Source organism: Chlorocebus sabaeus, chromosome 12 (genome assembly GCF_047675955.1).
Source record: "Chlorocebus sabaeus isolate Y175 chromosome 12, mChlSab1.0.hap1, whole genome shotgun sequence".
Taxonomy (NCBI): Eukaryota; Metazoa; Chordata; class Mammalia; order Primates; family Cercopithecidae; genus Chlorocebus; species Chlorocebus sabaeus.
In genome coordinates, this window is record NC_132915.1 from 480,799 (window position 1) to 503,989 (window position 23,191).

The following is a 23,191-nucleotide window of genomic DNA, read 5'->3' on the forward strand; positions in this document are numbered from 1 at the left end:
TGGTCCAGTCCTTCTGGGAGGAAAAAATAAAAAAATCCTGAGTCTTACAAACAAAACCAACCAGGGGCGGGACACGGCAGTGCATGGTCGGGGGCAGTGCCTGTCCCTCACGTGGATGACAGTGAGGGCCCGCGGGCTCTGAGACGGGGACTTCCAAACCCGACTGCTCACGGAGGACAAATCCAGGAAAAACAAGTTCGGGCTTGTCTGGGTGTGAATAACCGAGCCTTTCCCTTCACGTGTCAGATGGGAGCGCAGGTGCTGGGGGACGTTTGCTGCAGGCGTTTGCCTTGTGCTCCTAAGCCAGGCTGTTCCAAGGCTCCCAGACAGTCTTAGTGTGGCCTGGAAGCTGGGAGCTCCAGTAACTGGCTCCCAAGTTTCCTGGCCTGGAACAAGAAGACTGCTGTTCGCAGCCGTTAGCCCCTAGGGAGGGGAAAGAAAGAGGCCTTAATCCTATGCCCAGAAGCAGGCGCACCCCACTTAGGCCGAGGTGCTGGGCTGGCTGCGCACCCGCTTAGGCCAAGGTGCTGGGCTGGCTCTTTCACTGCCGGGGCTGGTCATCTCCCCTGCAGAGGAGGCGGCTTTGCTGCCAGCAGGAGGCTTTTGGTTTTCATTAAAAGAGGGAGGGGTCTGTGGAAGGGAGAGATTTGCCTCTGAGCTATACATTTTTTCCAAAGGTCTGGTTGCATTAGTGACAGCTTATAGTGTAGACAAGAATCTCTGCTATAAACTGAAGAGACCTGCTGTCAAAACAGCCAGGTGCAGTGAGGCCAACCGGCTATAAATTGTGTTTAAGACCCAACTGGTATTTCCGTGGGTGCTTCACTGTTCAGTAAAAACAACAGTGTCAGACAGAAAGGACTCTGATGTAGCGCGTGCCTCGCCATTGGCGGGGGATCGGATGGCGTCTTTTCGTCTCCTCGACCCGTTTTGGCCGTGATTTCTGCGGCTGCTGCTGATTTACCTACTGTCAACCCCTTTCCCGCTCCTCGAGAGTTCCTTGTCGTTCCCACTTCAGTGAAAAGCTCTACAAGGCTCTGAGAGCCTCCGGCTGCAGGAGGCTCGTGGGGAACGGGACACCTTGTTCTTTGCCCCCATCATTATAATATAAAGTTACTAGGATGCTTGCCCTGGAGTGACAACCAGGGCCCTGAAATTGCTCTGAGGCTCTTTGTTCTCATACAATTTTCTGTCCACCAGCGATTGAAGTCATTCATGAGAAAAGAGTCATGTTCTACTGGTGGCGTTTCCATCCACCGGCCACAGAGGCTTTTGTCTTCGCTCAGGAAGGCTCGCCCTGCGATTGGCCTCGATTTTCCTCTTTGGCTACACTGAATGGAAATCATTTTTAAAAAGTGGAAATAGCTTCAGTAAAAGTGAGCATGAGCCCTGAAGAGGCAAAAGAAATTGGATCCTAACCTCTTTAAAGAATATCCCAACTCTATAACCTTTGGCCTTGCAAAGAGATTTAAAATTGATTGTACCATCAGTACTATAGATTATTTCTTTTTATGACTTTCTTTTCTGGTTATGGAAGAATTACACATTTACTTTGGGATGTAAAAAAGTCTAAATAAGAAAATAAAAATGACCCAGAGACAATTTTTTATGTACATCCTTTCACTCATTGTTCTGGGTATATAAATACATATTTTACCCTTTCCTTTCTCTCCCTCTTTAAAAGTAAAAATAACATGTCCTCTGTAGCAAATTCAAACAACAGCAAAACAGAACACGTGAAACTCCTCACTGCCCTCAGCGGCACCTCCAGAGATCACCCGCACCCGATAGCAGCCCGCTGTGGCCGCCCACACGGTTTCTGCGCTGAACGGCATGTAGGCGCACGTCCTTTTGAAATAAAAGTGGAGTCTTCCAAACTTAAGTTATTCATTTAAGGATATACACTGAGTAGTTTCCCACATCCCTTAATATAATTCAAGAGCAATATATATTTTTTGAGACAGAGTCTCACTGTGTCACCCAAGCTGGAGTGCAGTGGCGTGATCGTGGCTCACCGCAGCCTCGACCTCTCGGGCAATACTTTTAAAGAGCAGCACTGCTTCCTGGCGAATAATACCGTGATCAAACTTACTCGGGGCCTACCCCACACTATTAGAATCGTATACTCTACAGTTATTCTCAGAAAGTTGCACCTTCCGCTAATTTGACAGCTCTATAAATAGATTTTGGATTTTTTTCATGTCTGTCCAAACAAAAGGTTTCCCTCGGCCCCATAGCCATCTATTCAAGTCTTCTTTTAAAACATTTATGGCCGGGCGCGGTGGCTCAAGCCTGTAATCCCAGCACTTTGGGAGGCCGAGACGGGCGGATCACGAGGTCAGGAGATCGAGACCATCCTGGCTAACACGGCGAAACCCCGTCTCTACTAAAAATACAAAAAACTAGCCGGGCGAGGTGGCGGGCGCCTGTAGTCCCAGCTACTCGGGAGGCTGAGGCAGGAGAATGGCGTGAACCCGGGAGGTGGAGCTTGCAGTGAGCTGAGATCCGGCCACAGCACTCCAACCTGGGCGACAGAGCGAGACTCTGTCTCAAAAAAAAAAAAAAAAAAAAAAAACATTTATATGCAGATACACTAGAAATAACTTTCTGCATCCAGCCTTTCTTCTACACTCCTTATTTTAGTTACTGTAGAACTGTGTTTTTTGTTTGGTTTGATTTTGGTTTTTTTTGAGACACAGTCTCGCTTTGTCACCCAGGCTGGAGTGCAGTGGCGCAATTTTGGCTCACTGCAACCTCCGCCTCCCGGTTCAAGTGATTCTTCTGCCTCAGCCTCCCTAGCAGCCAGGACTACAGGCTGGCATGCATGCCTGCTAATTTTTGTATTTTTAGTAGAGACGGGGTTTCACCTTATTGGCCAGGCTCGTCTCGAATTCCTGACCTCATGATCCGCCTGCCTCGGCTTCCCGAAGTGCTGGGATTACAGGTGCGAGCCGGCCAGTTTCTACAGAACTCTGACTCCTCCCTCTCTTTGATTTCCTCCCTACATTGCCAAGTCCTGAGGCCCTTCTGTACACACTTATCAAATGTCTAATTTTCTTTCCTTTCCTAGCACCTCTGCCATTTATAAATTTTATTTCGCTTGGACTGGTGCAATAGCTAACTGGTCTTTTAGCTCTCTCCTTTTTAATTCATTGGTCATATCAATGTCAAGTAAATCTTCCCACAACACATCTCAGACCCATTCTTCTTACCAGAGACTTTTCTCCCATGGACAATGCATTTAGAGCAGACTCCTTGGCCTGCTATTTGAGGCTGCAGCAGACCGGTCAAAGCCACCCTTTCGCCATCATTTCCCACCGTTCTGGAGACTGGCCCACTTGCGACTGTCAGTGCGCAGGTATTTGCAAGCTTATTTCCCACCATTCTGGAGACGGGCCCACTCGCGACTGTCAGTGCGCAGGTATTTGCTTTTCCACCAGCCTGCCTTTGTGCATGCCCTCCGCTCCTTGGCACGCTTTCTTCTCCCTCTCCTTCGCGTGCATCACAACCTGTCTTACGTGTTTCTCTCGTATCCGTCCCATGCCGTCCCTCCCCACCCCCGGACACAAGGGTTCTGTCTGTAAGCCTCATCCCGTAGTGCCCGTTGTGGGCCTTGCATAGATTAATAGTAGATGCTCAGGGCCTCACCGTCCAATGCACTAGCTACATGTGGTCGGCAAACACTTGAAATATATCGAAAGCACCGGAGGAGCTGTTTTTTTTTTTTCTTTGAGATGGAGTCTCGCTCTGTTGCCCAGGCTGGAGTGTAGTGGCGCGATCTTGGCTCACTGCAAGCTCCGCGTCCCGGGTTCACGCCGTTCTCCTGCCTTAGCCTCCCAAGTAACTGGGACTACAGGTGCCCGCCACGACGCCCAGCTAATTTTTTGTATTTTTTTTAATAGAGACGGGGTTTCACTGTGTTAGTCAGGATGGTCTCGATCTCCTGACCTCGTGATCCGTCTGCCTCAGCCTCCCAAAGTGCTGGGATTACAGGCCTGAGCCACTGTGCCCAGCCAGAGCTGATTTTTAAATTTAATCATAATTAAATTTAAATTTAAAATCTCATAATTTAGTTATTGTTTGAAATACCTTGGGTATGTGAATGAGTCTTCTTTTTCAACTTGGAATGTTATGAAATAGAGACCAAACATTTCTGATGAATATTTAGCACCCAAATTGAGACGGACTGTGAGAACATATCAGATTTAGGAGACTTAGTACAAAAATGGATGTAAATATTTCATTAATGTTTTTAAAAATATTGGTTACATGTTGAAATGATAATATTTTGTTATCATTTCAACATGTTAAATAAATAAAATATGTTGAAATCAATCCTACCTGTTACTTCTTTTTAAATGTAGCCACTAGCAAATTTAAAATGACACACGTGGCTGGCATCTATTCCTGTTGAATAGAGCTGTTCTAAAGCTATTCGTTGAATTAAAATCTGAGTGCATAATGCCTTAAAGTCACCCACAGAATAGATATGAGTGAAATCATCTGTATTCTTGTCGAATGTGTGGGGAAAGATAGAGCTGGTTGATCCATAGACGCCCTTCAGTTTGCGGCGACAGCGTGGATGATGAGAATCTGCAGGCACGGGCGGGAGCTGGGTTCACCGTGGACACTCAGAGGGTGTGAACTGGCAGCCTTGCATCAGCTCTGGGTCTCAGCTTCCGGTAGGCCGGTTTCCTGGGGTGCGAACAAGAAGCACCCTGCCTCAGGTGAACCGCCGGTGTCTTCCACACCTCAGTCTCCTCTTTGGAGGAAGTGCTCCGCAGCCAGTTCCTGGCAAAATCATCGCAGCAGCGGCAGCGAGGAGGAGAGAGAAGATGGGAAATGAGCCGACAGTAATGTGTCCCAGAAATAGGCAGAAAGCAGCTTGGGTTCCCAGACTTGCTCCTGAATCCCAGAATTTAGAACAACAGGTTATTTTGTCATCTTGGGAAAATGCCACTTCTTTCCGAGCAAACACCTGCAAGTTGCCAGAGGCCGCACGAGCAGATGATAGAAAACTGAAGTCTTGTAGGGAAAATGCTGCAATCACAGAATTGAGAATACTCGATGAGACAGTGTGCAAGGGGCTTTGTGTCACTGTAGTCACGATGTGCTTTTAGCACAGAGAAACCCAGCTGGTTTCATAGGGGAGTAACTCGTAGGCTTCTTACAGCACACATTATGCAGTATTATTAACATAATTTTAAGGCCCATTAGGATACTCAATCTCAGTGGTGTCTGTAAGAATTCTACATTTAATGGTCAGTCAAGAAAACTGAAACTGATTATTTTGCAAATTCCAGAGACAGTATATTTTTCAAATCATATGTACTACGGTATCGTTGCTTCTTCTATATCTATAATAGCAGTTGCCATAATGTGGTTTATTATTTGGGCTCCTAGTAATTTTGCTGTCATTTTTGTCCAGTAGTTAAACGTATATTTTCTAAGTGACTAAACATCTTGTCAAGGATCCTTGAAGACATGTGGAACAGGTTTTCCGGCCTCACTTGAGGCAGCACCCAGAATGCCTCTGAGTCATCCCGTCACTTCTGTTCCTCCGAGCACCTGGCCCCGCACAGGCTCTTCAGATTGCTCCACTGCTCGGCAGAGTCACGAGAGAGGGGGAGGGTTTATTAAAATCTTTTCATTTTTAGCTTAATTTCCTTTATTTTTGGCATCTAAGGCTTTGTGCTCATATGAGTTTGCTGGGGTTGCCATAACTAAGTACCACAGACTGGACGGCTTAAACAACAGAGATTTTTTTCCTCACAGTTCTGGAGGCCCAAGACCAAGGTGCCAACAGGGTTGGTTTCTGGTGAGGCCTCTCTCCTCAGCTTGCAGACGGCCACCTTCTCATCATGTCCTCATGTAGTCCCTCCTCTGTATGCGTGCACACATCTGTCCTCACCTGCTCTGTTTCTAAGTACACCAGTTATATTGGGTTAGGGCCCAGCAAAATGACCGAATTTTACCTTAATTTCCTCTCAAAAGGCCCTAAGTCCAATACAGTTGCATTGTGAGTTGTACTGGGGGTTAGGAATTGAATATATGAATTTGGTGGGACACAATTTAGCCATTCCTATTGACCTTATTTATAGTACGTCTCTCACTAGTTCCGCATTCTAGTGAATCCCTTCAAAATGGCCAATAAAGTTTACTCAGTGCAACCACACTGCATTTTGTTCCCGAATGGATGAATGTGCTTTGGGTATATTTTTTGGTCCCAAACGATGTTAGTATCTAGTGAGTGCACAAGGATTAAAAATCACGTCTTGGTGGCATGAGAGAGAAACGCATGTGGAAGGGTCCACTCCCCCGGAAACTGGTAATAGCTGAAGGTCTGCGCTGGGTGTGGTGTCACATTGGGGCATCTGATTTGACACCATCCAAATATATTGACCTCTTTACAGCACAAGGCACCACAATGAAATAAGAGACATTTTCCTCTGGTGCCCCCAAATGAAAGCTGTGTCCTTCCTTCATTTCTGCCTTTCAAAACCTGATTTCCAGAATGAGTTTGAATTTCATTCACAGTAGTCTAAGACTAGACTTGAAGTGAATAACAAGAATTAAAAGTGTTTCGTCTCTCTTGAAGATTTCCTTTGTAAGTGTCAGAGCTTAGAGCTCAGGCTTCTACAGTAGAACTGTCAAGCATCCAGACCAGATGGATGATATTTGCAAGAGGAAGCTTCTTCCAGAATCTGAAATCAGACCTCTGAGTCCAGTCCTTTCCTATCCTTCTTCCCATGAGTGGAGCCCACACATCTGTTCTTGATGAGGGACTGTGGATGATTCAAAGATGAGAGAAATACAGGCTTTGCCTTCAAGATGCTTAATAATTCAGTAGGAAAAATAGATACATAAATAACTGATCTAAGGCAGAAAGCAGTAAGTGGTGAAAAACTTAGTGTTCAGAAGAAAGGCCGTTTTGATTTGTGGAAGCAGAGAGAGTTTGAAGCAAGTCTTGAAGGACAGGCCCTTAGGGCAGGGAGAGCGACATAACCAAGGTGTGCTGCTGGAAAACTCAGTGTGCCTGTCTGAACAGCATCAGGCAGAGTCAAATCTCAGCGCTGGGAAGCTGATTAACTAGTGTCATAACTATGGTGAAGGCTCAGCGGGTAGCATCCCAGCCCCTGCGAAGTCAAGGCGGCGTCCTCTGGTTCGGCGGGTAGCATCCCAGCCCCTGCGAAGTCAAGGCGGCGTCCTCCGGTTCGGCGGGTAGCATCCCAGCCCCAGCGAAGTCAAGGCGGCGTCCTCAGCTGGAAGGGTGCGGGCAAGAATCCTTCCCACTCAGCCTCCTTCTCATTCTCAGGTCCCTCCCCGCCCCTGCAACAATCTAACCAAGGTGGTTCTGCTCCTGAATAATAGAGGGATGAATGCATTTTAAATACTGATAAAATATACTGGGTGAATGCAGTTTGATCATGATTTGAGGTTGTAATCTTTTCCCTTTCTGTTTTTCTTGTTAGGGACATGTTTAATTGTTGCTTGTTTTACATCGAGGGCAGGATCTGTGAGGGAGAATGGTTAGTGGGGCAGGACCCAGCCAGATTACACAGGGACTCGAATGTGATGCTAGAGCGTTCCTACAGATTGAGGAGCCGCTGATGGCTTGTAGAAGGAGTGACAGGACGTGAGCAGCGTGTTTAGACGAACATGGTCAGGTGGGTCAGCAGGTTGTCTGGAAAGACAGCTCCCTGGGAAAAGCCATGCTCTTCCCCTCTGTGTAGGGAAGAGGGTCTAGCGGAGAGCGTGGAATAGCTAGACTGACTTTTGCTTCTTGGTTTCTGACTAAACTTTCTGGTCCAGAAGCTATTAATTTACATGGATATTTCTAAAAACAGCTGTAAGTATCTGGATAACCAACGGTGTCTGTCTATCCAGAGAGGACATGCAGTGGGCTGAGGAGCGCCTGCATCCACAGGAATGAGTAGGAAGCCACACGAAGCAAGCACAGATGAATGTGATGCAGCTGACGCACCCAGATCCTACTCACGATGGGGAGGGACGCTGGGAAGTCGGCGGGGAGAGTCAATTGCCCACGGCTTTCACGATCTCAGATTAGACGTACATTATGAGGATGGCTTTCTCATTTGGGATAAAGGGCATTTGAGACATTTTTCCTATAAAAAGAGTAAGAATTCTGAACGGGCTCAGATGCACACAGACACATTAAAGGTGTGACACTGTAGAGAGCTAATATTTGCTAGGCGTATGAAGGATAACCGGGTCCTGCCTTCGAACACTGATGGATAACCAGAAGGAAAAGGAAGCAGAGGCCACTAGCATGAAAAAATGCAGCTAATGAGACAGCTGGTAGTGGCCCACGTATGTGTGGGTTGTAATAATAGGATCAAGCTGGGTTCTTGCTGGAAGTCTAGCTCTGCGGGCTTGAGTTGAAGGCACTCAGAGAGACCTGGTCATCAGAATCATGTAGGAGGCTGATTAAAACTGCATATCCCGGAGCCAGCCCAAACCTGCTGCTGAGTCAGCATCTCCATAGGTATGACTGGAACCGGTCAACATACTCCTTAATTATCTCATATTCTGAAATACATTCTATCAAAAGAAGTTTCTTTTCTTTTCTTTTCTTTTTTTTTTTTTTTTGAGACGGAGTCTTGCTCTGTCGCCCAGGCTGGAGTGCAGTGGCCAGATCTCAGCTCACTGCAAGCTCCGCCTCCCGGGTTCACGCCATTCTCCTGCCTCAGCCTCCCGAGTAGCTGGGACTACAGGCGCCCGCCAACTCACCCAGCTAGTTTTTTGTATTTTTAGTAGAGACGGGGTTTTGCCGTATTAGCCAGGATGGTCTCGATCTCCTGACCTCGTGATTCACCCGTCTCGGCCTCCCAAAGTGCTGGGATTACAGGCTTGAGCCACCGCGCCCGGCCTTCTTTTCTTTTCTTTTCTTTTTTTGAGACAGAGTCTCGGTCTGTCGCCCAGGCTGGAGTGCAGTGGCGCAGTCTCGGCTCACTGCAACCTCCGCCTCTTGGGTTCAAGCGATTCTCCTGCCTCAGCCTCCCAAGTAGCTGGGACTACAGGCGCACAACACCACACTCAGCTAATTTTTGTATTTTTTGTTTGTTTATTTTGAGACGGAGTCTTGCTCTGTCTCCCAGGCTGGAGTGCAGTGGCGGGATCTCCACTCACTGCAAGCTCCACCTCGCGGGTTCACGCCATTCTCCTGCCTCAGCTTCCTAAGTAGCTGGGACGACAGGCGCCCGCTACCATGCCTGGCTAATGTTTTTGTATTTTTAGTAGAGACGGGGTTTCACCGTGTTAGTGAGGATGGTCTTGATCTCCTGACCTTGTGATCCGCCCACCTCGGCCTCCCAAAGTGCTGAGATTACAGGCGTGAGCCACTGCGCCCAGCCAATTTTTGTATTTTTAGTAGAGATGGGGTTTTACCACGTTGGCCAGGATGTTCTCGATCTCCTGACCCCGTGATCCGCTTTCCTCGGCCTCCCAAAGTGCTGAGATTACAGGCATGAGCCACTGTGCCTGGCCAGGAAGTTTCTAAGTACAACCGAAACCCTTAGAATCCTTCATTTTTATACCCTTCCTGAGTAACCCAAACTTTTTTTTTTTTTTTTCTAAAGACAGAGTCTCACTGTGTTGTCCAGGCTGGAGTGCAGTGGTGTGATCTCAGCTCACTGCAACCTCCACCTCCAGGGATCAAGTGATTCTCCTGCCTCAGCCTCCTGAGTAGCTGGGATTACAGGCAGCTGCCACCATGCCCCGCTAATTTTTGTATTTTTAGTAGCGACAGGGTTTCACCATATTGGCCAGGCTGGTCTCAAACTCCTGACCTTGTGATCTGCCCACCTCAGTCTCCCAAAGTGCTGGGATTACAAGCGTGAGCCACCGCGCCCGGCTGAGTAACACAAACATTTGGCTTTGTGGTTTAGTTTATTAGTTTAAGCAGTTTGCATATAAAGGCGAAAGGGCACAGACCCTGCCCATGAGCTCATGGTTTGTGGAAGCGTCTGCAAACCAACCTTTGCCCAACAGGCCTCCACTCCAGAGTCTGAGGCCTGCAAAGAACTGGTGTCTTGTGTTTGCCATGTTCCGCTGGGAGGCTAAATCTGTAAGAAAACAAAGACGCTTGGAGGGAGGAGTCTGCTCCTAAGCCCCACTCAGCCACAGGTCAGCTGACCCATTGTGCAAAGGAGCCAGCGTGACTGTCCTCAGGCCGTAGTCCGGTGGGTTATATTTGGACACATGGGCAGTACCTGTCTTCCAGGCTTTGAAGTGTTGGCCCACAGAGTCACTGAAGTCAGGACTACTGCATCCCTCATAATGAGCAGACCTGTAATAGGATTTCACTGCAGTGCTGCTTTATTTTGTAGAGAAACCTTTTTAGAAAGAGGGGGCATGCAAACCCAAAGAACTAGGACAAAGCAGCTCTGGAGTATTAAACCTTATGTCAATAGAAAAATATCTGATTCTGCTTTTTAAGAAAAACTGCCCCCATTTTCTCTTTTATTATGTTAAAGACATACTCTGGTAGACTCTTCATCAAAAGCAGATTATTTTATTTTATTATTTATTTATTTCTGAGGTGGAGTTTCACTGTCACCCAGGCTGGAGTGCAGTGGCGTGAGCTCGGCTCACTGTAACCTCCTCTTCCTGGGTTCAAGCAATTCTCCTGCCTCAGCCTCCCAAGTAGCTGGGACTACAGGTCTGCGCCTGTAATTTTTTTAAAATAATTTTTTGTATTTTTAGTAGAGATGGGCTTTCACCATGTTGGCCAGGCTGGTCTCGAACTCCTGACCTCAGGGGATCGTCCTGCCTCAGCCTCCCAAAGTGCTGGGATTACGGGCAGGAGCCACCGGACCCGGCCAAAAGCAGATTATTTTATATTGACATTGTACTCTTCCCACACCTGGAGGACAAAGCCCTGCGAAGCAGCAGGTGAGCGAGTTGTGCACATGGCTGCACACACATGCATGCCCCTGGCTGTTGGACATCGCACAGCATCCTGGCACAGGCTGGTAGAAGATCAGCACCCAGGGTGTTGTAGGCCGCTGCTCCCACTGTGGCCTCCACGGTGCTCCCGGTGGCTTGTCCCAGCTCTTGCAGCCGGAGCACCTGCTAGCCAGGAAAGCCATCGGGAGCACCTGGCTACTTTTAGCGTCAGAGCTTTTCTTCCTTCTCTTTTGTGCAAGCCATTATGTGGTACCAAATACTATACGTTTAATACCTGCATGGTACTTCTCCGGCATGGTCTCTGCTGCTTCATGGTTAAATATTCGTTTTTTCTGGTATTGTGCAACTTTGGGTTTGCTGTAGAATCCCAGGCTACAGATGAGTCTTAGAATGCAGTGCGTCTTCTCACCGGGGGAGCGGAGCCCCAGGAGAAGTGTAGTCATCTGCCCAAGCTTGCAGCACTACTTAGTGGCAGAGCTATGACTGGAGTACAGGATTCTGAGTCTTCAGCCCATCAGACTAAGGCATTTTGTAATTTGGGTCCCATCTTTGCCTTAGTTTCTGTGAAGACCTATGAGTAGGTGATAAAGGGGTATGGCAGAGGGCCCTGAGAAGTGATAATTTTTCATTAATGACTCCTCTTTTTTCTTGAAGCTGTTTGTTCCTCCTCTTTCACGGAGGCAGGGTGTGGACCTCACTTTCCAGGGCTTTTCATAAACACGTGTCATGGGTATACATGCCCCTTTTCCACTAGTTATTTCTAAACGGTAGCCCCGTGTATCGAGGTGGAATATCTTGCATAGGAAATACTGAGCTCCATTGCATCAAAAAGCTGGTATATTTTTTGGTGTGAGCGAATGTGATTGTATATAGAGATTAGTTTAGGTCTTTGCATTTGGAAAGATACAGCCATTCCTCACTTGAGATGGAAACTAAATTAGATAATAAATACCAGGCCACCCAAACAAACGAACGAATGGGAAAAAGGAAATGGTTAAACAAAAAGTGTATCTTGATGTACGTTTTTCATATCCTCTTATTTGCTTTCACAAGCACACTTCCAACCAGAGTCCCTGTCTTTCGCCCTGGAGCTGACCAGAGTCAGAGAGCACAAAGGTGGTGGCCAGCCAACCAGCGTATCACCGGTCAGGGTAACTGTCAATGATTGTCGAACTACACAGATCCCAGTGTGTGTTTAAAAAGGCCAGCGTTCTTGTCACACACCTCTGGACGGCAGCTGTCTACTCCTCTCTGGTGCTTGGTAAGGAGTCTGTTGAGGCCATTCAGCAGAATACCCTGTTCTTCCAGGTCAGTCCTCCAGCTTGGCCTTTATGACCCCAGTATTTTCTGCTTCTGATCCTGTCGAGTTACAGCCACCACTGTCACGCTGTAAGTGGGCTTCAAACCGTTTGGTGCGTAACACACAAGGCAGTGTTACTTTAAAGTTAATGAACAAGATTGGAGGCTGGGTAGAGGAGCAAAGTCAGTTGTGTTATATCCAGATCGACGTTCCTTCGCAGAGTTCTTTATTGTGAAGTTTTGTTCAGCAAAGCTAGTCCTATAGTGGATGAAGATGTCAGTGAATCCATTAAATACCAGCTTTGGAGTCAGCGGTACCACCTTGAAGCCGTGTAGCAGTGGGCGAGCCGCTTGCCCTCTCGGAGGCTCACTGCCTCTTTGGGGATAAGGGGAGCTGGCCGGGGTGAAGGCACTCTGGGCTGTGTCCGGTGTCATGCTGAGGCCTGCGATGCAGGTGTACCTGGTCACGTCTGAGAGGAGAAAAATTGGAATTTACTTTCTTGTGTCTTTCCTTCTGTCCTTGGAACCTGCAGAATTGCCCTCAGACTTAAAAGTTGTCCTTAGTTTGGACTGGTGTTGGGACAGTTGTTTAAATATGCTTTGTCCTGTTTGGAGTTTTACAAACTTACACTATCAGGGAACCCTGTTTGTTCATTTCTTTTCTTTGCCAGTGGAAAATTGCTGTTTGAGAGATGATTCAGAGAATTGAGTAATAATCAATCTACAAAAGCATTTATGCTGGCTGACTGCTGAAGAATAGGCATTTGCTTCTAGTTGAAATCACTTATTCATAGAGATTAACCTGTTTGACCAGGAGATGAAAAAAATGTTGCTAGCCTTTTTAGTCTTCGAATTCCTATGGGTCAGTAATAACTGCAGGTCAGTTTTACCTTAGACAGGGACAACTATTGTTTCTAAGATACATTTTGAGACATAGAGATAAAATATTTATTTATGCCTGTTGCCTAAATAACCTTGGGGGAAAAGTCCAGCGGGTCGAGTTTGCCTTTTGGAGGAGGGGAAGCCGTTGGTGCCCAATGCTTTGGAAAGAGCACTTCATGTTTTATGCTGCTTTTAATCTCAATCATTCGAGTACTTGCTGCTTTTAAAAAAACAAACAGAACCAGTAATGACATGGGTATGAGAAATTGCTACAGTGATCGCTGCATATTTTATGGCAAAACGTTGCAGTATTTCTTCTATTGAGAAAGTAGAACCTATTTGGGGTTGAAATGATCAAACCCAGATGCTTTCCTAAAATTATATTTTTGGTGCATTTATATGTCTGTTACAAAGTGTGCTACATGCTAAAAATATTTTCCTTTGTAGGCCGAGGGGAGTTTCAAACCGCACTGAGGGGCATGTAGCTCAGACGGTTTTCCTAAGGGTGTCACCAGCATCCTGCTGTTATTAGCCTCCACTTCGCCATAGGACATTATTTATGCCAGAAGGCTTCACAATTCAGTTCTTCTTTAATTTCAGCAACTTTATTGGCACGAAAATGCATGGAAGGGAGGCCAAAGTCAATACATCAGAATTTGGGACTCAGACTCCAGGGCAACAGGCGATAATAGGATTCGGCTGGAGATAGCCCCTCCACTCCGGGGTCTGTTTCCCTGGGACGGAGACGCTGCCTCCCACATCAGGCAGCGTCTCTTGCCTTTTGTCCAAGCGCTTCCTCTTGTTTTTCTCTGCTGTCTCCTCCTTCTCCCCAGCCACGCATGCTGCCATTTTCCACATTCCACGCAGCCAGGCAGAGACGTACTTCTCCTTAAGACGCTTCTGGATTCTGTTTATTGCAAAGGCAGTTGCTCTACAATTCTCTCTGGTTATTCCTCCTCAAATTGTATTTCCTAGTCACTGCCATTGGTTTTATAATTGAGGGACATCTGCCTGGGTTTTGCATAAATGCCTCTAGTCAATTAAGCTGCAAATGGGTAAATCTAGGAATATGTAGATCGTCTAACTCTCTATAGAACTGTAGTTTTTAACTTAATCCTTCCCTTCATTCCTTCCCCTCACCTCCCTGCCCCTAGTTGACTAGAGTATCCTATTTAGAACATCCAGAATGAGCAGAAAAGGCTGTATACTAAGTGTATTACTCCACATAATAGCGATTTACTTATCCCCGTCACAACTCCATAGAGACGTTGTTATTATACCCATTTTACAGAGGAAGAAACTGAAAACCAAATCTGTCTGACTTAAAAGCCTTCATCCTTAATTACTATACTGGTTTTAAATGCATGTAGCTCTGGTTAGGATTATAGCTATTTTTGCATCTAGCACCTGACCATGGTGGTATCTTCAGAGAGCAACGTAGAAATATCAAATTTCAGTCTGGGTATGGTGGCTCATGCCTGTAATCCCAGCACTTGGGGAGGCCGAGGCGGGTGGATCACCTGAGTTCAGGAGTTCGAGACCAGCCTGACCAACATGGTGAAACCTTGTCTCTACTAAAAATACAAAATTAGCTGGGCATGGTGGTGTGCACCTGTAATCCCAGCTACTCGGGAGGCTGAGGCAGGAGAATTGTTTGAACCCAGGAGGTGGAGGTTGCAGTGACCTGAGATCACGCCAGTGCACTGTAGCCCGGGCAGCAGAGTGAAACTCCATTTCAAAAAAAGAAAAAAAGAACTATCAAATTTCACTTTGTGATATTCTCGTAACAACAGTCAGCTTACTGTTTTGAATGCGACAGGACCAGAAATGAAGTTATTTCCTTTATAATAAGACATACGAGAAACAGAACTTCTTTCTCACGTGCATTGGTTGTCGCTGGAAGGGACACACACGTGTTTGTGGAGCTCAGATGTGCTGTGTCTTTGCGGGCTCCGGACAAGGGCGTTGTCAGGCCAGGCTTTGTTATGACGTCACAACTCAGTTATTTTGATACCTTTGAAAATTTATTTAGGTTCAGAATACTTGACAGGCTTTTGTTTCTGAGGGGAAAGGGGAAGGGATTTGCGTCTACTGTTCTATTTTGTGCCTTTTGCTGTATGCACCATTTCATTTTATCTTCACCGCAGCATTATTTCTGTTTCATAGCTCAGAGGTTGACATGCACGTCCAAGGCCACAGAGCTTCTTGGTGGCAATGACAGAGTCTAAGTTCCCAACTGTGGATTTCCCATGACACCCTGGCTTTGAACTGAAACAGTTAAGTCACATTTACAGAGTGACCTGTAAAAACAGCAACAGCATATTTGGTTGTCCCTTATCATGATTTCCAGTATCCTTGAACCTTAGAGATCAAGGCAGTGATGGTAAGAAATGCTCTCCTAGAAGGCAGAACAGGCCATAATATTTACATAATAAATTGAAATCCATAATTATAAAAGCATTCAGAAACTCCTAGAAGATAGATTTAATAAGATTCTAACATACCTAATATTAAAATGAATATAAATTAACTGGGTAGGTTCTTAATTCTGCATATTAGGAGGTGTCTAATAAAACTCTAATATTCTTTGTGGTTCTTTTCCAACTAGCATACTGGTGAGCACAAAAGCTGTGTTATGTACAGAACGGCTGGGTTTATCCCTAGTAGAAAGAAGTTATGTTTGGTATCTAAAGAACAATGAGAGTTTGCTGCTTGGCTGATCAGTGCTGGATCAAGTTCACATTCCCCGGCTCCCACTCTCCACCTCCACACGCAGTGGGTGGAAGCAGAACACAGGGAGGGGAGGACAGGTCCTTTTTCATGGAGAGACGTGAGCCTGGGCTTTCCTTATATGGACACAGCTGGGCCTGTGTAGCATTAAACACTGATTTCATCCACCGCTGGAGAAAACATCCTACAAAAAGTGAAGAGATTAGCAGCCAATTAATTCTGGCCCTTCCCATTGTTTTCCTGGAACACCCTCCTTGTATGGCACTGAATGGTGAACAAACATTCTGGAAAATAGCTTTCTCTCATATATTATTTATATTTGGGACAGCCACTCCACCCCCACATGTGGTGGATTTTACTTGCCTGTGTGTGTGTGTGTGTGTGTGTGTGATTTTACTTCTTCATCAAGGGATGGATGACTCAGGCCCATTTCTCTTGTTGCAAATTGTGACTTCACTGGGTTTCTTTTGGAGGCCTTATAACAAGCCACCCAGTCTGAGTGCCATGCTTTTTAAAAATCGACATGCCAGGGCCACAGACTCCCATCATATCCCCTCCTTCAAAGGCACTGTGGAGCACCCACACGTCCGCGTGCCCACACTTCCAGATACCACCTGCTCTATCTTAGGAAATGGCGGGAAGGTGCCTAGACACGGTTGTTTGCTTTTCAAGCTAGTGAAATATCAACATCTGATATTTTTGTGTTTTTCAATAGTAACTAATCCCTTCTGTAAGGCATTTTGCCAGAATACTGTTCCTACAGCAGCAGCGTGTGTGTGTGTGTTCTAACAACGGAGCCCCTGTGGTTCGTGCAGGTGCCCAGGGCTGGAGGAAGTCGGCATGGGTTGCTTCCTGAAGGGAACAATACCTTTTGCACACAGCGAAGGGTCTTTTCCATTGGTGCACCCTGTCCCCTCATTCTAGCCAGCAGTCTTCCAAATGCAAATGTTCATTTCAAGGGAATGGATGACAGCCATCAGCATCATGAGAACATCATCTGCAGATGACGAGTTGGAAATACCACCTTCATGTCTACAGTATTGCAGGTCAGCACTAAGACTGGGCTCCTAAAGATAAGGATGTATGCACTTTTTGCTGAGGACCCAGATTGTATTAGCTTTAGAAAAAAAGTCAGATATCTGCCTGTTGTTGTCTCCCTTCTGGGTAGAATGTAGAAATCTTCCATTTCTTTTTAGTTCTTTTTGTGTGTATGCTTCACTTATCTTGCCCAGAATTTTATCCCTTGGTGTGAGCTGCAGGAAGTGACTCCTGGTTTGGCCCACGAGCCCATCCTCCCAACACTGTGTCTGCCATCTGCCAAACTGGACTTACTGTTGTAGAGCGTAGTGAGTGGCCATCATCTGTGGCACTGACTTTGAAATTTAGATGTCTCCCAGGCATCTGGAGTTTTTTCATAGTAAGCTATTTGAGATGGGGTATCATTAAAATTATCGAAGGCAGTGGTTCTCAGTGCTGCCTGCACATTGGAAGCCTGAGGGGTGGAGGGGCTTTAGCAATGACTGACGCCTGGGTCCTGCTCTCAGAGATGGGAACCTAAGTGGTCACCTGGGCATTGAGATTCGTAAAACACTTGCTGGTGACTTGAATAAGCACCCAAGGGTAGAAACCACTAATCTGAAACCACCTTTACATAATTTTATATTTCACCATGAACTTTTTTGTTTTTTTGAGACAGTCTTGCTCTGTTACCCAGGCTGGAGTGCAGTGGCACAACAGTAGCTCACTGGAGCCTCAAACTCCAGGGCTCAAGCGATACTTCTGCCTCAGCCTCCTGAGTACCTGGGCCTAGAGGCACATGCCACCGTGCCCAGCTAATTTTTTATTTTCATTTTTTGTAGAGACGGGATCTCACTATGTTTCCCAGGATGGTCTTGAACTCCTGGCCTCAAGTGATCCTCCCACCTCAGCCTCCCAAAGTGCTAGCATTATAGGCATGAGCCACCACACAGCTGAAAACTCTTTAAGGTTATAATGTCCATGAATATCAAGCCCTGTAAATAATTGAAGGCATTGAAGGGAATATAATAGTGTCTGCTTTTTAGAATGTATTTTTCAGTAGACTTTTATGGTATGGAATTATATTTTGCAGCCTATGTTTTCATCTGGGGTTGATCTAATCTATATAATGAACAAATATGTTAAAGTGAGACAGTCACACTAGATGTTCTGTAAGCACTCACGCTGGAGTAGAAAGAGTACTCCCCTTCCAACCAGGAGACCTAGGTGCCAAGCGATATGAAATCCCCTGAGACTCAGTTTTTCCACCTTTCAGATGGGACTGTGTGAGGAACGAGCAGAACAGTCTGTATATGGAGGCACGTTGTAAAGCCTTCAGTTCTGTAGGCAATTGCCACTCTTACTCTCTCTAGCAGTCTAAGGTCCTGTGGTCTCTGGTAGGGATGCGTCAGTACTTTTTTTGTCTTAAAGTCACTTCCCTCCAGCTTCTAGTAATGTTGTATTGCTTCTTAATTCTAGTCATTTAGAAGTTGATAAATAGCAACTGCTTCCTGTTCTAAGCAAATTACATGTCATTTGATCAGAACTTTATGAGGAAGGAGGCTTAGAGGGGGCACAGCTACTAGGCAAGCCGGCTGTGTGCTCTTTATACCTTGCTGTATTACTACCTTGTCACAGGAGTTTCCTGAGGAGAGGGACAACGTCTTACTCATCTTTGCATTCACGAAATCTAGTGCTCTGTTTCACAGTAGGCATTTAATATGTTTTTTATGTGAATAACCTGTCTATATGTTCAACTTACATTATTCTCTCCAAATCTAAGCCCCTTTCTTCTGGTTTGGATACCAAGAGATAAAATATTTTGTTGGTTAGCCTTTTTATAATAGTCCTGTGTAGTAATGTTAGTTTGATGATGTCTGTATAGTGTCATGTCTGCATAGTATTATGTTTATTTTTTGACAGTTCTTTTCCTAGAATTTTATAAGTAGAATTATAAGAACAGCCATACATCCTTAACTTCTGTATTTTACTTCTAAACGTTGTTAATGGAGATAAATCTTAGAACTGTAAGATTTTCCCAGATCCTCCCTTCTCCCATCCAAAGAGAAAAAGGAAATTAAAAAACAACAACAACAACAACAAAACAGAATACGTTATTAATTCATACTCTTCCCTGTCCAAAATGGAGTGAAGGCATGTTCCAAAACAGACAAATACAACCTGATAGAAATAAAACAAGAAAAATGAAGCAACAAGAAAATAACGGTAGCAAAAAAGGATGGGGCCAGGAATTAAATTAGCATATAATATGCACACCCTGAGGTTCCTATGCCTGATTAAACAGGGTCACAGAGCTCCAAGCTTTCTAGAAGAGGGAAGAGGGATAAATTGCAGATGCAAGAGGTAAAAACAAACAAGCTGCCTAAGTCCGACTATCCCTGATGCTGACACCAGGGAGATGACTGGCCTGTGGCTCCTCACAGAAAATTACTGTCTAATGGAATAAACAACCCTCTGAATCCATCCTTCCGGTAAACATCGTGATGGATTTTATGGGGCTGTTTCTTATAATGCACCTCAATAAAGGTTGATGGCTTCTTACCAGAACTTAATGCGATAACAGGACTTTCACAGAGTCCATAAGACCAAGTCCAGGGCCAGCTTTAAAATGGTCTGGCTTATTCCAAGAAAGGATTTTAGAGGATCCAGACTACAAGTTTAGGTACAGAAGAATCTGTGAACCTCCTGACAGTTGGGGGATGTGTGTGTGCATGTGTGTGTGCTGTAGGTGTATTTTTTTCTAAGGAGCTGACAGCACCATTAGCCTTCATCAGATTCTCAGAGGGGGTCAAGAAATGGAAGAACTAAGCATTGTACCTGTTCCCTCAGTTGATCTCTGTAAAGGTTTTTAGCAGGAGTGAGCTCAGGTTATAGTTCCTGAGAGAAAGAGGGTCTGTTAGCCGGTTCGCCGCGGAGCCACGGCCTCAGCAATCCACTACGCCAAGCGTGAAACCGACTTCCTTTTTTGAAAATTATGCTTTATAAGGACTTTCACTAAGAGGTCCGTTTGGCAGGGCCAAAATCCTCCTTAAAAAAAGAAACAACGGCCGGGCGCGGTGGCTCAAGCCTGTAATCCCAGCACTTTGGGAGGCCGAGATGGGCGGATCACAAGGTCAGGAGATCGAGACCATCCTGGCTAACACGGTGAAACCCCGTCTCTACTAAAAATACAAAAAATTAGCCGGGCGAGGTGGCGGGCGCCTGTAGTCCCAGCTACTCGGGAGGCTGAGGCAAGAGAATGGCGTAAACCCGGGAGGCGGAGCTTGCAGTGAGCTGACATTCGGCCACTGCACTCCAGCCCGGGTGACAGAGCAAGACTCCGTCTCAAAAAAAAAAAAAAAAAAAAAGAAACAACAACAACAAAAAACTAGTTGTTTATCTAATACAGAGACAAAATGGGCAAATACAAATAACAGGTAAAAACAAACCAGCTGGTCAAGTCGAACTATTCCTGATGCTGACACCAAGGAGAAGACCGTCCTGTGGCTCTTCATAGAAAATTACTGTCTAATGGAACAAACAACCCTCTAAACATCCTTTATGTAACATCTTTTATATTTTTGGATTAATTTATAATTTTCTAAAATCATCCACAAATATAATATAAAGGATGCTATATTTAAAAATAATAGACGGCCAGGCGTGGTGGCTCACATCTGTAACCCAGCACTTTGGGAGGCCGAGGCGGGTGGATCACCTGAGATCAGAAGTTCGAGATCAGCCTGGCCAACATGGTGAAACCCTGTCTCTACTAAAAGTACAAAAATTAGCTGGGCGTGGTGGTGGGTGCCTGTAATCCCAGCTACTTGGGAGCCTGAGGCGGAAGAATCGCTTGAGCCTGGGAGGTGGAGGTTGCAGTGAGCTGAGATTGCACCACTGCACTCCAGCCTGGGCGACAAGAGCAAGACATTGTCTCAAAAAAAATAAACCAAATTTAAAGATATAAATATTTGGTAACTTCACCCCCATCCTTCTTTATTTTTGAAACTTAATCCAGCCTTGATTTTATTTCTAGACGTGTGTAGATTCTTACTTTTAAATTCACCCTGAACGTATGTTGGCAATAGAACACTTCTGAAACCAGTGGAAGCTTCTGGAACTCTCAACCTTGTTTGGTATTCAAAGATCTTTTGGTTTCTTTTAGTGGATAGTTTTCCCTCCGCGGTGCCTGAGGGAATGTAATTTGCCATCTGCGGCTGTTTGGGACCATGGAAGGAGCCCCCTTGCTTGCCCTTTGGCCTTCCTGGTGCCTAGGAAGGCTGGCTCCTCCTCCCTCTGCCCCGTGCCTCCGCCATGAAGTAGAAGCAGGAAGAGAAGACACACCGGTAACGTGAAGTTGGTGTCACTGTATTTTTCCAGTGATAGGAGGAATTTCTTCTTTGTCTAAGAAAAGGAAGGAAACTGAAGAAAACTGAAAAAGGCTTTCCCTCCAAAAGTAATCTCCAGTCAATCACGAGGTTAAATAATTTTAAAGCAATGGTATTTTCCTCAGCCTCGGACATTGTCTTCAGCTACGATGAACTGCTTTGACAAAAAAAAGTTTCTTAGAACAACTTCCTTTCAAAACATGCGTATCTACTGGATGAGGCATTTTTAAAGATACAATTCAGATAGAAAACATCTGTTTTTAAGAGACAGCTGTAAAGTGCTTTTACTGCATTCTCAAAGGCAGTAATTAGAATGCCCATCCCCCACCACAGAACCCCCGTTTTTAAAAAAGCGGTCCTCCAGTTTCTCTACACCCTGCCTTCATTGGCATCAGCCTGTGAAGAAGGGGAGATTCAGGTAGACAACAGGAGCAATGTGTTCAGGTTGGATTGAACACAATAAAGTATTTTTTCAGTGTCATGCAATATGTAGATCTTTAATTCTAGATTAAATTCAGCTTCTAGCACCATTCTGAATATAATTTTAGTGATTCATATGTGAGGGATTAGGAACCTTTCTCATTTCAATTTTATTAAATTTATTTTTATTGTTATTTACTTACTAATATTTTTTTGAGGCAGGATCTCACTCTGTTGCCCAGGCTGGAGTGCAATGGTGCGATCATGGCTCACCATAGCCTCTGCCTTCTGGGCTCACGTGATCCTCCCACCTCACCCTCCCGGGTAGCTGGTACTGCAGGCTAACACCACCATGCCTGGCTAATTTTTTTTTTTTTGTAGAGACAAGGGTCTTGCTGTGTTGCCCAGGCTGGTGTTGAACTCTTAGGCTCAAGAGCTCCTCCCACCCTGGCCTCCCAAAGTGCTGGGATTACAGGTGTGAGCCACCGTGCACGGCCTGTTTATAAAATTACTCTGGCAATGTAACTAATATCCCATGGTCTTCCTTTTGTAAAAATGTAAAATTCTAGGCTCTTTACAAATTAAGCATTTTAGTGGTGAAACAAACAGGAGTTAATTAGAAGGATCTTCATTTTAAGACTTCTCCCCCTTGAAATTTTAGGTGTCCTTCATTTGTTCCTTTATCCTTCCATTCACTATGTAACATATTTACTGAATTTCTAGTATGTGCCTGGCAGTGTTTCTGGTGGACTGAACAAAAATCAAGAACCAAAGAGACAGGATCTCTTTCTTCTTGGAGCATAAAGTCCAGCTGGGGAGAGGGACGCTCAGTCCAGTTTTAAAAGAGCTCTAATAACTGCACGTCACAGAGTGAGCCCTAATGTAAATTTGACTTTAGTGAATAATAATGTATCAATATTGGTTCCTCAGTTATAATAAATATACTAATGCAATATGTTAATAATGGGGAAGCTGGTGAGTGGGTACAAATACGGGAACTCTGCTTTCTGCTCAGTTTTTCTATAAACTTAAAACTGCTCTAAATATTACTTTAAAGGAAATAAACAGGATGCTATTAGAAAGAATAGTGGAGTGACATAATTTGGATTGGGGAGTAAGGAAAGACCTTTCTGCAAAAGCGCTGCTTAAACCCAGAACTAGAGGATAAGTGGGCTAGCCAGGCAAAGAGATGGAAAAGCATTCTCAGTGAAGCAAAGTGGAATCATTTGAATTACCTTGGGACATACCATTCTGGCTTCTCTGTGGAGGATGGATTCTGGGATGGCAATTGGGAGGAGAGTTGGGGGACAGAGGACAAACAAGGAGACAAGAGTCAATTAGGATGGGTCACAGCTTTTGCTTCCTACTTAACCAAATCCTAGAAGAGCAGAGTGACAGTAAGCTGTTCCCTTTGTTCAGCTCATGCCAGCAACCGTTGGGTTATCCATGATCTGGGTGCTAAGAGGAAAAGGAAACTGTCAGTAGCAGCAAGACAGGGTTTCCAGGTCTTGGTTTCTAAGATCTTT

General features: G+C 45.4%; 1 protein-coding gene and 1 long non-coding RNA gene across 13 annotated transcripts in view; one reads left to right on the forward strand and one right to left on the reverse strand.

Moving 5' to 3' along the window:
• The window catches only part of AOPEP (aminopeptidase O (putative)), a 357,345-nt gene that overhangs the window by 250,718 nt on the left and 83,436 nt on the right, over positions 1-23,191 (forward strand). Inside the window, exon 12 of one of the 12 annotated variants that reach the window (XM_073021375.1) lies at positions 1,201-2,462. The exons of the other annotated variants lie outside the window; for them this stretch is intronic. Coding sequence (XP_072877476.1) covers positions 1,201-1,335 — 135 coding nt within the window. The 3' untranslated portion in view covers positions 1,336-2,462. Of the gene's footprint in view, positions 1-1,200; positions 2,463-23,191 lie in introns of those variants that run through there. 12 annotated transcript variants of the gene reach the window in all.
• On the reverse strand, positions 16,532-23,104 carry LOC140712900 (uncharacterized). Its single transcript, XR_012094713.1, has 2 exons — positions 22,901-23,104; positions 16,532-16,837 (listed from the first exon to the last, which is right to left on the reverse strand). It is a non-coding gene; the product is annotated as an uncharacterized lncRNA (long non-coding RNA).